The 14,077-nt window shown below is 63.2% G+C and overlaps 1 protein-coding gene across 2 annotated transcripts in view; it reads right to left on the bottom strand.

Annotated features, from left to right (window-relative positions):
• Window positions 1-354: 354 nt before the first annotated feature.
• PPP1R16A (protein phosphatase 1 regulatory subunit 16A) overlaps window positions 355-14,077 on the bottom strand; it is a 29,504-nt gene continuing 15,781 nt past the window's right edge. Inside the window, exons 2-11 of one of the 2 annotated variants that reach the window (XM_068526156.1) lie at window positions 5,027-6,054; window positions 3,789-3,859; window positions 3,566-3,711; window positions 2,355-2,458; window positions 2,116-2,240; window positions 1,900-2,025; window positions 1,744-1,819; window positions 1,536-1,665; window positions 1,148-1,313; window positions 355-928 (exon numbers count right to left, since the gene is read on the bottom strand). In XM_068526156.1, the coding sequence (XP_068382257.1) occupies window positions 554-928; window positions 1,148-1,313; window positions 1,536-1,665; window positions 1,744-1,819; window positions 1,900-2,025; window positions 2,116-2,240; window positions 2,355-2,458; window positions 3,566-3,711; window positions 3,789-3,859; window positions 5,027-5,285 (1,578 nt within the window). In that variant the 5' untranslated portion in view covers window positions 5,286-6,054 and the 3' untranslated portion in view covers window positions 355-553. Of the gene's footprint in view, window positions 929-1,147; window positions 1,314-1,535; window positions 1,666-1,743; window positions 1,820-1,899; window positions 2,241-2,354; window positions 2,459-3,565; window positions 3,712-3,788; window positions 3,860-5,026; window positions 6,055-14,077 lie in introns of both variants that reach the window. The other variant, XM_068526155.1, reaches the window with a different exon arrangement.

Raw genomic sequence — 14,077 nt, 5'->3', positions numbered from 1 at the left:
AGTCTCATGGAAAATACTCTCCCCTTTTCCAAGCCAGGATCCCTGCCTCTCCAGCATGGACACCCCCAGCCCTGGCCAACAAGGAGTGTCCTTCTGAAGCTCCCCGTTCCCCTCAAGAAAGCAAAGAATTACAGAGGCGTCTCCAGGAGGCAGGGGGGGGCAGGGTGCAGTAAACGCTAGGCCTCTTGCCGGGGGCGTGGGCCTCACGCCCACATAGGGGCTGGGCACCACAGGCAAGCCCCAGCACGTGCCCACAGCCCTCAGGTGCTCGCAGGGCCAGGCGCACCCAGGCCCAGCAGCGCAGCAGCTCCCCACCGTGGCAGTGGCGGCCCAGCTGAGACACATGACGGCAGGTGGCAGAACGGCCCTTTATTGAGTCACAGAATGAAACTAGGTCTCCGCAGCCAGGTGCTTCCCAGGTACAGCTTCTGCCACAGGTCCGTCCCCGAGGAAGGAGGCGGCTGGCAGCCTAGCCCGGAACACACGTTGCGGTACGCAGAGCAGGGGCCCTGGGCCTGGCAGTGGGACCTTGGGCACCCCAAGCGCCAGCCCCTCACATGAGCAAGCAGCATGGCCTCTTCTCCACGCGGGCCTCTTCTGAGGGGGCTGTGAGTTTGAGCAGGGGTGGGTCTCCACCAGCCCCGGAGCCACACTCCAGCTGGGGGGTCTCGGTGTCCACAGTCAGTTCAGACTCAGCGGCCTCGAGCCCCTCAGGCGGGGGTCGCTGCAGCTTAGCGGCAGCCCGCTGACGCTTCAGCTCTGCCAGGGTGTGGGGGGCCTTGGCCTGGACCACGGCGTCAGGGGTGGTGCTCTCCAGGGGGCTCAGCTGGTAGGAGACACTTCGGTCCAGCCGCTTGGAGTACAGGTGCCGCCCGGGGGGGCTCCCCACTCGCCCGTTGTGCTGCCTGGCCGCCTCTGGGTCCTCCTCCTGTGTGGGGAGCACAGGCCCCGGAGGCCATCAGGAGGGTCCCCTCTGGCCTGGGGTGCCGGGCTGCGTGGCGGTCCAAGGGCAGAAACGCGGGTGGGGGCGGCAACTGACGCCCACGGGGCGCGAGTCTTGCATATGGGGGCAGGGTCACTGGTCCCACCAGCTCCTGAGGCTGGTACGGAGGGAGGCGGGGCCCGGGCACGGCTGGGCGGGGCTCACTTCGGGGGGCGGCCGCCGGAGCTCCGCATCGGTCTGGCGGTCCTCATCCTCCTCAGACGGCTCCGGGCTGGTAGGCGGGGGCTGTTGCCACACGATGGCCTCCTGGGCGTGCTCCTTGCGGTACAGGCTGGTGCGCTGGGTCAGGCTCACCCGCCTCACCACCTTCCTGGGAGGGGGCGGGCAGGAGGAGTGGAGGGGGGAGACACCGCCTTCCCTGCGGACTCTGCCCCGAGCTCCAGCGGGCACGTAGGCCTGCCAGCTGACATCAGCAGGGACAAAGCCCGGGGCAGAGCCCAAGGGGCGAGGGGAGGGGAGAGGGGTGCTGAGGGCCTGGGGATGGGGCGCTGGGCGGGCCCACGGGGGCCTGGCGGGAGGGGTGGGCACTTACCCCCGGCTGCCGGCGCTAGAGGTGCGTCGACGCAGCAGAGAACGCTGGCGGCCCTGGGCGCGCAGGAGCGCGTCGTGCTTGTGTTTCAGCTCCAGCAGCTTGGCCCGCACCTCCTCGTCCCCGCACACGTCTGAGGAGGAGTGGCCGGAGGGTCAGGGGCGCCCGCCCGCTCGCCCCCGACACCGGGAGGATGCGGCCCCAGGCTCACCGAGAGGCGTCTCGTCCATCAGGGATTTGCCGTTCAGGTCAGCCCCGTGTGCCACGAGCAGCTCCACCAGGTGCACCTGTGGGCCGGCGAGCCCGGGCTGCTGAAGCCTGCGGAGCCGCCGAGCCCGCCCGGCCCCACCGCCCCGCAGGCGCTCACCTGGCCCCAGTAGGCCGCTGCGTGCAGTGGCTCCCAGCCGTCGCGGTCCTTGGTGCTCAGGCTGGCCCTGTGTTCCAGCAGCAGGGCAGCCGCCTTGCCGAACCCGTTGGCCGCGGCGATGTGTAGCTGCAGGCAAACCGCCGGCCCCTGAGTCCCGGCCCTGGTTCGGCCGGCAGCAGCCTCCCCTGCCTGGGTCCCGCGCGGCCCCGTCCTCACCAGCGTGGCCCCGTGGTCCCGGGGGGCATTGAGGTCTGCCCCCGCCTGCAGCAGGCTCCGGACGTCCTCCAGCATATGCAGCTCGGGCAAGGCCCGGGCCCGCTCGATGCTCTCCTGGGTGATGCCTGCGGGGCAGTGGGCTCAGGGCTCCACCCCCAGCACACCACCCACCGTACCCCGCACCCCCCTGCCCCTGCAGGCGGGCAGGCAGGCAGGCAGGCGGGCGGGGCTGCACGCACCACGGCTGGCCATGGCCGTCTCCAGGCAGTCCAGTGTCTGCTCGTCCTCACACAGGTCATAGGGCATGTTCCCATCCGTGTTGACTGCCAGGAGGTCGGCACCACTGCGGGAAGGGTGGACGGGGCGCTGGTCACAGGGCCCTTCTCCCCCAGCGGAGGCCTCCAGTACCCTCTCAGAGGCCCTCCACCTAGGGCTGCCTCAGAGGGGGCCCAGGCCTCACGTGCTGCAGTGAGAGGCAGCCCCTCGGCCCTGGATGCTGTCCTGGGGTCAGGTGGGCTGTCCTGCAGTCTCCACCATGTCTGATTTTTCAGGTTCCTGGCACCCCTCTGCCCCCATGAATACGTACAGTGGGCTCACTTGCCACGAGGGGGTGCCAAGACTCTGGGGGCCCCAGGCAGCGGAAGGTGGTGGGGAGAGAGCCTGGGTGTCAGGAGAGCGCTGTGGGGAGCAAGGAGAGCCCGAAACACAAGGCTGGGTGCCCACTGTGGAGGGACACGGCGTGCGGCTTGTGGCCACCTGGGCGCACCCCCTTGCTGCCCCGTGACGCTGCACACCCAGCCCGTCCCACTCCAAGGCATCTGTGTGCAAACGGGAGCCACCGCCATCCACCCACACACCCACCTCTGTTGCCCGGACTGCTCCAAGGCCAGCCAGTGGGGGACTCCTGGATCCTGGTGAAGCGGACCACCCTCTCCATTCACCAAGGCAGGTGTTCAGGAGCCCAGCCCTGCTCTGCCCTCCTTGTAAACGGCCCCACCTGTGTCCAGTTATTCCCCCCTTGCCAGTTTCTCCCTCGTGGCTCTGACCAGAATGGCATTTCTCTGTGCAGACCCTGGGAAGGCCAGAAGACCAGAGCAGGAGGTCAAGGCCTGTCCTCAAGGAGTTCCCATGCTCTTCATGGTGTGAGCAGCCTGGCAGGCGGAGGACCGCACTGCCCTGAGTATGTGCTAGTTCCCTTGGGGTGGCAGCACCCGTGGTCTCGGCCCACGTCCCGCTCTGCACGCCAGGGTGCAGGCAGGGTAAGCAAAGGTCAGTGGGAACACAAGAGGCCAGGGTCCAGGCACACTTTCCCACAGAGATGAGATGCCTGGGCGGTGTCTCCGGATGAACTACCCACTGCAAGGAAGGTCCTGCCTGCCCCTGGCCCAGCTGCAGCCCCTCCCTGATAGAGACGCCCACTCCAGCCACACCTGCTCCTAGTGGGCCCTACCGAGCAATGAGCAGCTCCACCAGGTGCAGGTGGCCACAGGTGGCCGCGGCATGCAAGGGTGTCCAGCACTCACTGTCACGGGCATTGACCTTGGCCCCAGCCTCCAGGAGCTGCTGCACCATCTCCCGGAAGTCATCGATGCAGCTCTGCAAAGCACGTGGCCTGAGTGCCCGAGCCGCAGGCCAGGGCCCCATCCTCTCCTCGCACCCTCAGCGAGGCTGACCTGATGCAGGGCGGTCAGGCCGTCCTCATTGGCCAGGTCAGGGCTGACCCCACTCTCGAGGAACTGGCGGACTGCAGAGAGGAGGGGGGTGCATTCAGGGCACAGAAGTCCCGCCACAGGCCAGCGCCATCCTGCTCAGGTCCCTGCACCTGGGATACCTGGGCTGACTGCTGTGCGTAGCCGGGAGAGCAGAGGACGGGGAGAAAGGCAGTGGTACAGGTGACAGGAGGGACACCAGAGCTCAGGCCAAGGGCTCAGGAGCTGGGCCCCCAAGCCGGGTACAGACAGCAGCACTCTGCCTCTACCCTCCAGCAGGGCGCCCTCCTGAGTCATGGCACTAGGGCCCTCCTGTGTGACAGCCACCTCCGCCGTCGCCCCCTGGGCCTGGGTGCTGGCACCTTCTGTCAGCCATCCCTGTGTCAGGTCCCATGCTTCCCCCAGCCTTCCCCACTCACACACACACACACACACACACACACACACACACACACCCCTTCTCTGGCACTTGCAGCCCCCCACCCCTGCACTGCTGCAGCCAAGAGTGTGGGCCCAAGGTGCCCAGGCCTGGCCCTCCCTGGCTGCACCCTCCTCCCCGCAGCTCCCATGCACTGGCCTGAGGCACACCCTGCCCCTCCTTGCCCTCTGCACCCCAGCTTCTACGGCAGAGGCCCCTGCCCGGGAGGGAGGCAGAAAGCGCCCTCGGGAGCCTCCCGGGACAGCAGAGGGGCTGTGAGCATGCGGGCACAGGAAAGGAACAGGAAGCCTGCCCAAAGTTCAGGCCTGTCGTCTGGGAAGGTTCTGATGGGAAGAAGGAAGAAGTCAGAGGCAGAGCCAGGGGCAGGCATCGAGGGGGCCAGCCCGTACGGGGAGCCCCTCTCCCCGTGCTCTAGCCTGCCCAGGTGGGCTCCACCGTACTCCCGTATGGAGGCTCAGGACCCAGGCAAGCAGGTGTCCCGAGGCAAGCCCAGCGCCCTGGCGAGAGGCGGCGAAGACTGGGCAGCTCCCGGCCCACCTGAACCAAGCCCTGTGGGCCCACCCAGGGCCCCCGCCCACCCCCCTAGGCCTCACTTTCACTGCAGGACCCTCCTCAGGCTGGCCTGTGAGGGCTACCCTGGGGGCTCCCACCACTTGGGGGCTGTGGCTGAGGACGCTGGGCCTCGCCCTTGGCGGACCTCTCGAGGCCTGCGCTGGGGGACAGGGACGGGGCTGCCTGCCATGCGCGGCTGGCCCACACTCGCCTTCCTCCAGGTCATTCCGGGCAGCCGCCTCCAGAAGGGCAACGCTGGGGGTGAAGAGGACCCGCTTCTGTGGCCAGCCGCCGGCCGCCTCCTTCTGTGACTGCTTCCGCTGGCCCCTCCTGCCGTGGGCCTCCTTCTCAGCCTGGGCCCACATCTTCACCTGCTGGGCACGTCGCTTCTGGGCATGCTTCAGCCGCTCCTGTGTGCTCATCCTGCTCACCATGGGCATCTCTGCCAGCAGCTCCAGGTGCTCGGCCATGGCGGGGGCTGCCTGCCAGGGGGGCTGCTGGGGGCACCGGACGGGGAAGCGCGGGGGCCAGGCTGGGCCTGAGAGGCGGGGCAGCTGGCTGGACTGGCGCCCTGGGGGGCATCCCCTCTCTAAGGCTCGGTGTCCTCTGCCCCTGGCAAGGCTGGGTCAGGAGGCCCCCCACTGTGACCAGACCCGGGCGGCCATGAGGGGCCCGGGTCCCAGGCAGAAAGGGCAGCAAGGGAGGGCGCCTGTAGCCGGCCTCCCAGGACCCGGGCACCTCGGCTGCCCAATGAACAAGGCCTCCCTCCCTCGTGGGGTCAGGGTGCCCACCCTGTGGGAAGCAGTCCTGGACCCGGCCAGCCTCAGTTCAGGGTCTGAAGCTAATGACCCAGATAACGAAATTGCAGCTCCGTGACACCTCGCCGAGGGGAAGGGGAGGCCAGGACAAGGGGCAGAGGCCCCTGTGAGCCCTAAAAGCCCCTCTCACCTAACAGGCCTTAGGGGACCAGGTGGGGTCTAGGAGCAGCCATGGCGGGAGCCTTCTCTCCCCACGCCCCCAGCCTTCTGGGGTCGGTGCTAACGAGGAGGTGTGGCCACAGGGGGCCCGGGCGGGTGTGTGTCCAGAGTCCCGGGGTCCGGCCCCCAGCGTCCGGGGCTGAGGCTCTCTAAGCGGCCGGGGCACCGAGGGTACAGCGGGCCTGGCAACTGTGTCTTCAGGAAGGCCTCCCCTTCGGAGGAGCCGGCGGCCCAGCTGTACACGGCAGGTGCTCCCGCTGGCCTGAGAGGAGGAAGCAGGAAGCGCGTCAAGGCCAGACCGCAGAGACGGGCTCCACCTGGAGCCCCGCCCTGTGTGAGGGCAAGCCCTGCCCGGGAGATCCTGGCGGAGGGGAGGGGGCTGGCTGTGCCCGCATTCTGGCCCACACACTCGGTGTTTCCAGCAAGGGTTCTGCAGGCTGTGCGGCTGAGAGAGGGGAGCAGGGGCGGCACTGCCAGCTGGCGGCGGCCCCTCAAGGCCCCAGGCTCGGCCCTTGCCCCGCAGCACCCCTGACCTGTGCACCCCGGGATGGGCTGGGCTGGCCAAGGTCACCTTCTCCTTGGGCTCTCCCGGACTCCCCGAGGGCTGTGCGGCCTACGGCCTTCCCGAGGGCGGGCCCTGCCGCCTGGGCCCCGGGCCGCCCTGCTGCTGGGCTGCAGCTGCGGAGGGTGGAGGGCCTGGCCTGTCCTGACCAGCACCCCAGCTCCTCACCGCCCGAGTCTGGGCCTCTTCCTCGCCGGGCTTTCTGTTTCTAGCTCAGGCCGCTCGGCGCTTCCCTCTGCCATCCTGGGCGGCGGTCCAAGCCCTGGTCGTGTGAACACAGGCGCAGGTGGCCTGCCTGACAGGTGGGCAGGCAGCTGGGCTGGGGCACAGCCCACAGTCCCCACCATGGCCCGTCCTGCCCAGCACGCCCGGTGTGCTCACTAGGCATGGTCCCAGGACACTCCTCGGGAGGCCATGGCCATGCTCCACCTAGAAGGTACCCACCTGCAGCTCAACCTGCCCACCGGGAGTCCCCATTCCCACTCGGCCAGACCTTGTGGCCATCTAGAGACTGACCCAGCCTTCTTCTGGCCAGACTTGTACTCAGGGGTCTCAGTGAGTGCCCCCTTCTTTCTGGAAGGGAACTGTCCTGGGCCAGATCAAATGAGGTCAGGTCCCTCCTGCCCCGGGACCCCCAGTGTACTGGGAGCCTCGCTTTACAGCTCTGCCTTGCCCTGGACTTTGCTGGCACTCCAGCGATCCTCTCTGCGAGCCAGGCCTCAGAGGCTTCCTGGGGACAGGATAGGGGACCAGCGAGGCCCAGAAAAGAGCTCTCCAGGCAGCACTCCTGCTCCAGGCAGCCAGCCCCCAGCTGGCCACCTCTGCAGACTGCTGGGGCCAGGCAGACAGTGAGCTGCCTAGGCCCCCTGCCTGGATCCCCCAAGTCCCGCCTCTGCCCCCGAGACACCACTTCTCCCCCGAGACGGAGACAGGCAGGAGGCCTGCAGGCCCCGTGCCAGCTCCCCACCCATGAGGCTGGGGGTGGATCCCAGACCTTACCCAAGGCATGGCAGAGCTTTCACTGGCTCTGTAAGACTCTCCCTCCCTGCTGGCCGCTCACAGGTAGCCTCCTGTTCCCCTGGAGGGAGCTGAGACCCCCTCCAGCCCACACATGGGATCTTCACCTCTCTGGGGTAGGCCTCTGAAGAGCCTGCCCCAAGAGACCCCAGGAAGGAGCAAGGCACTCTGCCCAGGCCATCCCCGACCCCGTCTCCGCCGTGGGAAGGGGAAGGGGACCCACAGGGGATGCCACCCCGACCCTGTCCATGAGGGAGGAAGTGCCCTGCAGGCCGAGGCTCCGCGGCAGAGCCGGCTCACAGGGACTCGGGGACCGTCTTCCCCAGGTGGCGCCGACATCAGAGCCACAGCCCGATTTTGTTAAGCTTGACAAGATTTAGGAGACGTCATCTACCCATCATTTTATGGAAGAAAAGAGATTCTGACGCCCACGTCCTACAGAAATTCCCCTAGAGGGGCATTCCCTGATGGTCCAGTGGTTAGGGCTCCATGGTTCCACTGCACGGGTTTGAGTCCCTGGTCGGGGAACTAAGACCCCTGCATGCGGGGGGAGCAGGGTGGGGGACAGAAAAAAACCTAAAATAGAATAGCCACCAGCTTTTCAAATTGAACAGATGTTGTGTTTTCTAACTGTTGTTTTCTTATTTTGAAGGCCACCCATGAAAATACATCTGGGGCAGGATCTGAAGCCTCACCCAGCCCCACCCCTGTGCCCCAGGCCACACGGGGCTCAGGATAGAGACCTGCTCCCTGTGGGCCCCCAACGGCCCCGGGCACTGCACACTGGAGACTCTGGTCTCCTGCTGGGCTACAGCAGCTCAACCGGGTCCTCAGCCCCCTACTCTGGGGGACCCACCTGCCTGAAGCCCCAGGTCCCCTCTGGGCCCCTTTAGCAGCACTCCTTGCTGGAAGCTGCCTGAGGACAGTCTACATGTGACCTTGGGTGGGTCCTTGGGCCGCTGGACTGCCTCCTCTGAGAGAAAGGTGACCCCAGGGAGTCCCAGGACCCCGCTGCAGTGGGCGGCCATCCTGGAACAGTCTCCATGGGGGGCAGCACAGTGCCCAGCCCCCGGCCCCCCAGGCTGAGTCTAAGCTCTCTGCCTGCTCCCCTCCTCAAGCCCCCCTCTTCCGCCTCCTCCCAGCCACAGTCCGGGAACAGTCCCCCCAAGCTGGAAGACTCACCCCTCAGCTGAGCCACAAAGGCCAGGGCAGCTCAGTGGAGTCTCAGCAACTGACCACCGCGCCACACCCAGGCCACGGGGGCCAAGCAGGGCGGCTGCCGCCTCAGCCCACAAATCCTGCCCCAAGCCTCCCTGGAATGTCAAACAGAGATAATCTGGACGATTTTTCCACTTCTCAGCTCCATGCCTGGGGCGCTGCATGGGAATGTGGGGCTGAGGTGGGAGGAGCCTTCTGGAAGGACAGTGGCCACTGCCCCTCATCCTCTGAGCCCACGCCACTGGACTACGTCCAGAGTCTGTCGAGAGTACCCCTGGACACCCGGCTTACGGGGCCCAGCGCAGGCCCTCGGTGTGGACAGACACATGCTGGCCTGAGTGTCTCAGCGGCCCCTCCCCATCCAGTCCCAGCCCTGCGCTGGCAGGCCCCTGTCATTATCCCCGTTTCCCACCTGGGGAACTGAGGCCTGAACCCGTGGGGCCCTGCTGACGCCGCCACCGTCCTGCCTCTCGTGCCCACTTCCCAGCATCTGTGAGAATCAGGGACAGTGTAGCAAGAGCCCAGAGCCTTTGAGGGTCGGGAAGTGTCCCTTCACTCACCCAGGGACAGGGAGGCTGTGCCTTGCTCAGAGAGAGGAAAGGAGAGATGAAGGGGCAGGGTGGTGGGCGCAGAGCCTCAGAGAAGGGCTGGGGGCGTGCGAGGAGGAGTGGGGTGCCCCCCTTCCCTCAGGTTCTGGGGGCTTCGCATCCCCGTCCTGCTTAAGGTTTGTTGGAGCTGGTTTTCCTTGTGGCTTTATCTACGACAGAAAAAGATGGGGAATGACCAGCTGCTCCTCACTCTGGGAAGAGCGAAGTGTGTGTTGCCATCCTGCAGAGTCACACACACAGACGTGCCCATTAGCAGGTGAGGGCATGTAAATGTCACGGGCGAGGGGCTGGGGCCTGGTTGCCGAAACCCCGAGGCAGAGCTGACCCCGCCGCGTTGCAGGCGGGGCATCTGTTTGCTCGGGGACCACGAGTAGCTGGACTTCATCCCTGGGCCGACCCCGTGCCCCATCCCCTCACCCTTCCGCCCCAGCCTGGCTCACCTGGGAAGCCTCCCATCCCCGCTGCATATCCGGCCGCCGCAGGCACAAGTCCACCAAGGGCACCGTTCGTCCCGCAGAGGACCAACCAGCTGGGGGCCCACCCAGTCCGTGCCCAGGGCCACATGCTGGGACCTGGAGGGCGGCCTCGGGTGGGGACCTGCTCAAGGAGGGAACCCGACGCCCCAAGGGCAGGGTCTGGCTCACAACAGGCACTCCGACAGCGGTCTGGCCATGCCGTCCCCAGCCCTGCCCCACGGGCCTGGCCTGGGGGTGGCCTAGGGTCGGGGGACAAGGAAAACTGGCCTGCCCTCAGAGGAGGTGCAGGACGTGCGCTGGTGAGTAGGAGGGCCACCGTGGCCCCGGGGTGGGCCCACCTGACGGGCCCAGAGAGGGGTCAGGGGCACCGGCAGCGGGGTGGGGTGGGCCGAGGAGGTGTGAGCAGCAAGGACGGAGAGGCCAGGAGCCAAGCAATGGGGCGGGTGGGCAGTGGGTTCCTCGCACTGGTGCGGGCGGGACCCATGGAGGAGCAGATCTGGGGTTGTGGCTAGGGCAGCGTTACCACAGTGACAGCACATGCGTGCAGAGCAGCTGTCCCCAGGGGCACTCACCTGCCTCCAGCAGGCCTGTTCTAGAACGTTCTAGAAGCTAATCCCACAGCACTACCATCAGGCCCCTCACTGCAGCAGCCTTTACGTCCTACACGTCTATCGAAGGGTCATTAAGTAAGGCCCTAAGGGGTTTATGAGGAAGCCTCCTATGCACCCTCATGAGAAGGTCACTAAGAAACTCTTCAGTGAAGGAAAAAAGGTGTAAAATCTGTACATGATAAGCAACTTCTGTGTGAACACACATGTAAACATGTATCAAAAACACAGAACGCCGAGAGAAGCAATGGGAAGGGCCTCAGGCGGGGCGGGGGCGGGGCAGGGGGTGCAGGTGGGCGGCACCAGAGCTTTGGGTCACTCCTGTTGTTTGGCTTTTGAGCCATGTGAAGGTAAACCTCTTTGAAACAACATTTAGTGCTCTGTTCAGGGAGGGCAGGTGTGAGCACACCTGTCAGGTATCAGGTGCGGCCTCGGGGGGCGGGGACTAACAGGACCAGCCTGTGCCAGTGTCAGCAGAGGAGCTGGCCTCGGCCTGGGCCGGGGGAGCCCAGAGGCTTCCAGACAAATGAGTGATGTGATCGGATCTGAGAGGTGGGGGGACCTGGCAGGAGACCTGGCAGGAGAGACGATGGGACCCGCACACACCCCCGGCAGTGGTGGACAGGAGAGGAGCCACAGGAGGAGGGCAGGACAGGCTGCCAGATGCGAGGAAAGGGCCAGCAAGGGGCAGACGGAGGAAGGAGGGCCCTGAGAAGTGGGACCGAGCAGTGTCCACGGTGAGCAGGGGCCAGGACGCCCAGGAGAGAGTATGTGGAAGTGAGCGGTCAGCAGAGGCACAGACGGGAGAACTGAGCGGGGGCCTCAGGGAAGGCCTGCTCGAATGGGCGGCAGGGCGGGACGCCACCTCTCTCCTCACACCAAAACCAATCCAGATGCATCACTGACACAGCCGTAGGAAAAATAAAACCACAGGAGTACCAGAAGGAAGAAGGCAAGACTGTCTGTGTGATCCCAGCAAAGGGGAAAACCTTTCTAAGCTTGACACAAAACCCAGAAACCAAAAAGAAAACTGATTAAGTCCGACTGCACTAGATTTTTTAAATGTCTGCACTGCAAAAACAAAACAATTCAAAATGAAACCTATAAAATCAAAAGACAAATGGTCAACTGGGTAAAAACATTGGCGATGAACGGCAAAGTAGTCCTCACGTCAATCATGACGACCGCACACAGGGACAGAGCATGGATCCCACTGGAAACATCCAGATAGATACTCAACTCCCTGATAATCAACACATGCAAACTGGAAGCAGGACGTGAGCGTGGACGGCACCCGCAGCTGGACCACAGAGGCTGAGAGCACCAGCCCTAAAGGACGCGCCTGAGTAACTACTCAAGTGTAGAAAGCCTCAGACCCACTCGGCCAAGGGGCTGCCCTGCAGGCAGCCCTGCCAGGCACACAGGTGGTCTCCTCGCGGTGGCCCAGCAGCAGTCCCCGAGGCAGAGGTGCAGTGGGCTCGGACGTGGTGGGGTCCCCACCTCCTGAGAGTCTCAGACGACGTGTGCGGGAGGCAAGAGAGAGCCTTCGTGAGAGACATGGCACAGAGGAGGGGTCTCCTGACCCTGCTCTCCGCCCCCCAGCCCTGACACCCTCCCCCGGGGCCAGGCTCCAGCAACCCCCCACGCCCTCAGCCCCGTCACTCAGCCTTTGCTCTCCCCCGGACCGCGGCCCCTCCACCCTGCCCCCTTCCCGCCAGCCTTCTCCGGGGGCTGCTTTTTCTCTCCCGCCTCGCTCCCAGGCCTGGAAGTGCCACGACCCCTCTTCCTGCTGCAGCCTGCAGCCCCTTCCCCCTCCTCCCCCTAAGAGTCCTGGCTGACGCGTCCATCGGCCATCGGCCGCACCGACCACCCACCCCAGCCCTTGCCGAGGGCGTCGCCGCATCGCTGCATCAGGCCTGAATTCCTGGTGGTCTCGATATTCCCGTGGACCACGCTTCAACTCCCTGCCCCTCGGTGTTGACCTCTTCTACCTGCCAGTGACCTCATCCTCTGCCTCAATGACACCCTGGACCCTGTCACCTCCAGTAACCCCCCAACCCTGCCCCGGCATCTCGGTTCAACACCCCGTTCTCTGCCCATCACCCCTCCCAGCTCACTGCTGACTCCAGCGCCCCAGAGCCCCAGGATGATGTGTCCTCAAGCAGCAGCTTCAAGCCCCATCAGCACACGCTCCCTGGCCCTGCCACTTCACTGAGCTTGTCAGAAAGTCCCAGGCCCGGCCCAACACAATGGCCCCAACTCTGAATGTACCAGCAAAGCTGCCGACTGAGGACCCCACTCAGACACGACAGCGCTAAAGCTTCGGGAAACCCTACAGCTTCCCTCTCCCCTTTTCCTCATCCTCACGCTCAGCTACCGACACGTTTCCTGACAAGACAGAAGCCATCAGAAGAGGACATCTACCTCTGTGAAAAAGCCACCAGCCACTGAGCCCACCCACAGGGCCTTCCAGCCCCACCCCAGGATCCTCCAGGACAATCTCCCAGCATCAGCTCTCTCCTCTGGACCCTTCCCTTCGGCAGAGTGATGATCCCAACCTAATTTTAAAAAAACAGCAAACCTTACTGGAGGAGACAAGGATGTTTACCATCACTAGCTCTATTCATATTGTACTAAAGGTTTTAGCCAGTGCAACTGGGCAAGAAAAATAAATAAAAGGAGTAAGAATAGGAAGGGTAGGGGAACTCCCTGCCTGTCCAGTGGTTAAGACTCCACGATTTCACTGCTGAGGGACCAGGTTTGAGCCCTGGTCAGGGAACTAAGATCCTACAAGCCGCGTGTTGTGGCCAAAATACATACATACATACATACATACATATATATATATATATATATACACATACATACATACACACATACATACACACATACACACACATATACACACACGTATAAAAGAACAAGAAGGGTAGGAAAAAACTCAGTATTTGCGAATGACATATAGTGTATGATAAAAACCTGAAAGGTCCTAGAAAACTATTAGAATATGAGAACACAGCCATAGTAATAGATACAAGTTGTTTTTTTTTTAAAAATATTTATTTATTTATTTTGGCTGCACCAGGTTTTAGTTGTGGCATGCAGGATCTTCATTGTGGCATGCAGACTCTTAGTTGCGGCTTGCATGCGGGATCTAGTTCCCCAACCAGGGATCGAACCCGGGCCCCCTCCACTGGGAGCACGGAGTCTTACCCACTGGACTGCCAGGGAAGTCCCGTTGATAGATACAAGGTTAATGTACAAAAATCTATTGTATCTATAAATGCCAGCAACAGTTAGAAGATGAAAAATTGTAATGATGGTATTTATAATACTAAGTGTCCAAAAGCATCAATGTCTAGGAATAAATCTAATAAAAGATGTGCAAGGTCTCCACACAGAAAATCACTGAACCTCACTGAGACACGGGAGAAGGACCAAAAGGGACACACCGCGCTTAGGGGTCAAAAGACTCTGAACTCTAAAGATGCCATTTCTCCCCAAATTCATCTAAGATTCAATGCAATCCCAATCAAAATCCCACTGGTTCAATCTGAAATTCACAAACTGATTTTCCATTTAATAGGAAATGCCAAAGGGCAAGAATAGTCAGTACAATCCTAAAAAGGGACAAATCTGAAGTGCTTAGGGATAGAGAAATAGACTGACGGAACAGAACGGAGTCCAGAAACAGTTACACATGCACAGACATTCAACTTATGACACTGCAGAGCAGCAGAAAAAGAGTCTTTTCAATAAATGGTGCTGGGACAGCTGAACAGCCACATGTAAAAGC

Source organism: Eschrichtius robustus, chromosome 17, assembly GCF_028021215.1.
Source record: "Eschrichtius robustus isolate mEscRob2 chromosome 17, mEscRob2.pri, whole genome shotgun sequence".
Classification (NCBI taxonomy): Eukaryota; Metazoa; Chordata; class Mammalia; order Artiodactyla; family Eschrichtiidae; genus Eschrichtius; species Eschrichtius robustus.
This window is presented reverse-complemented; position numbering and strand designations above follow the sequence as displayed.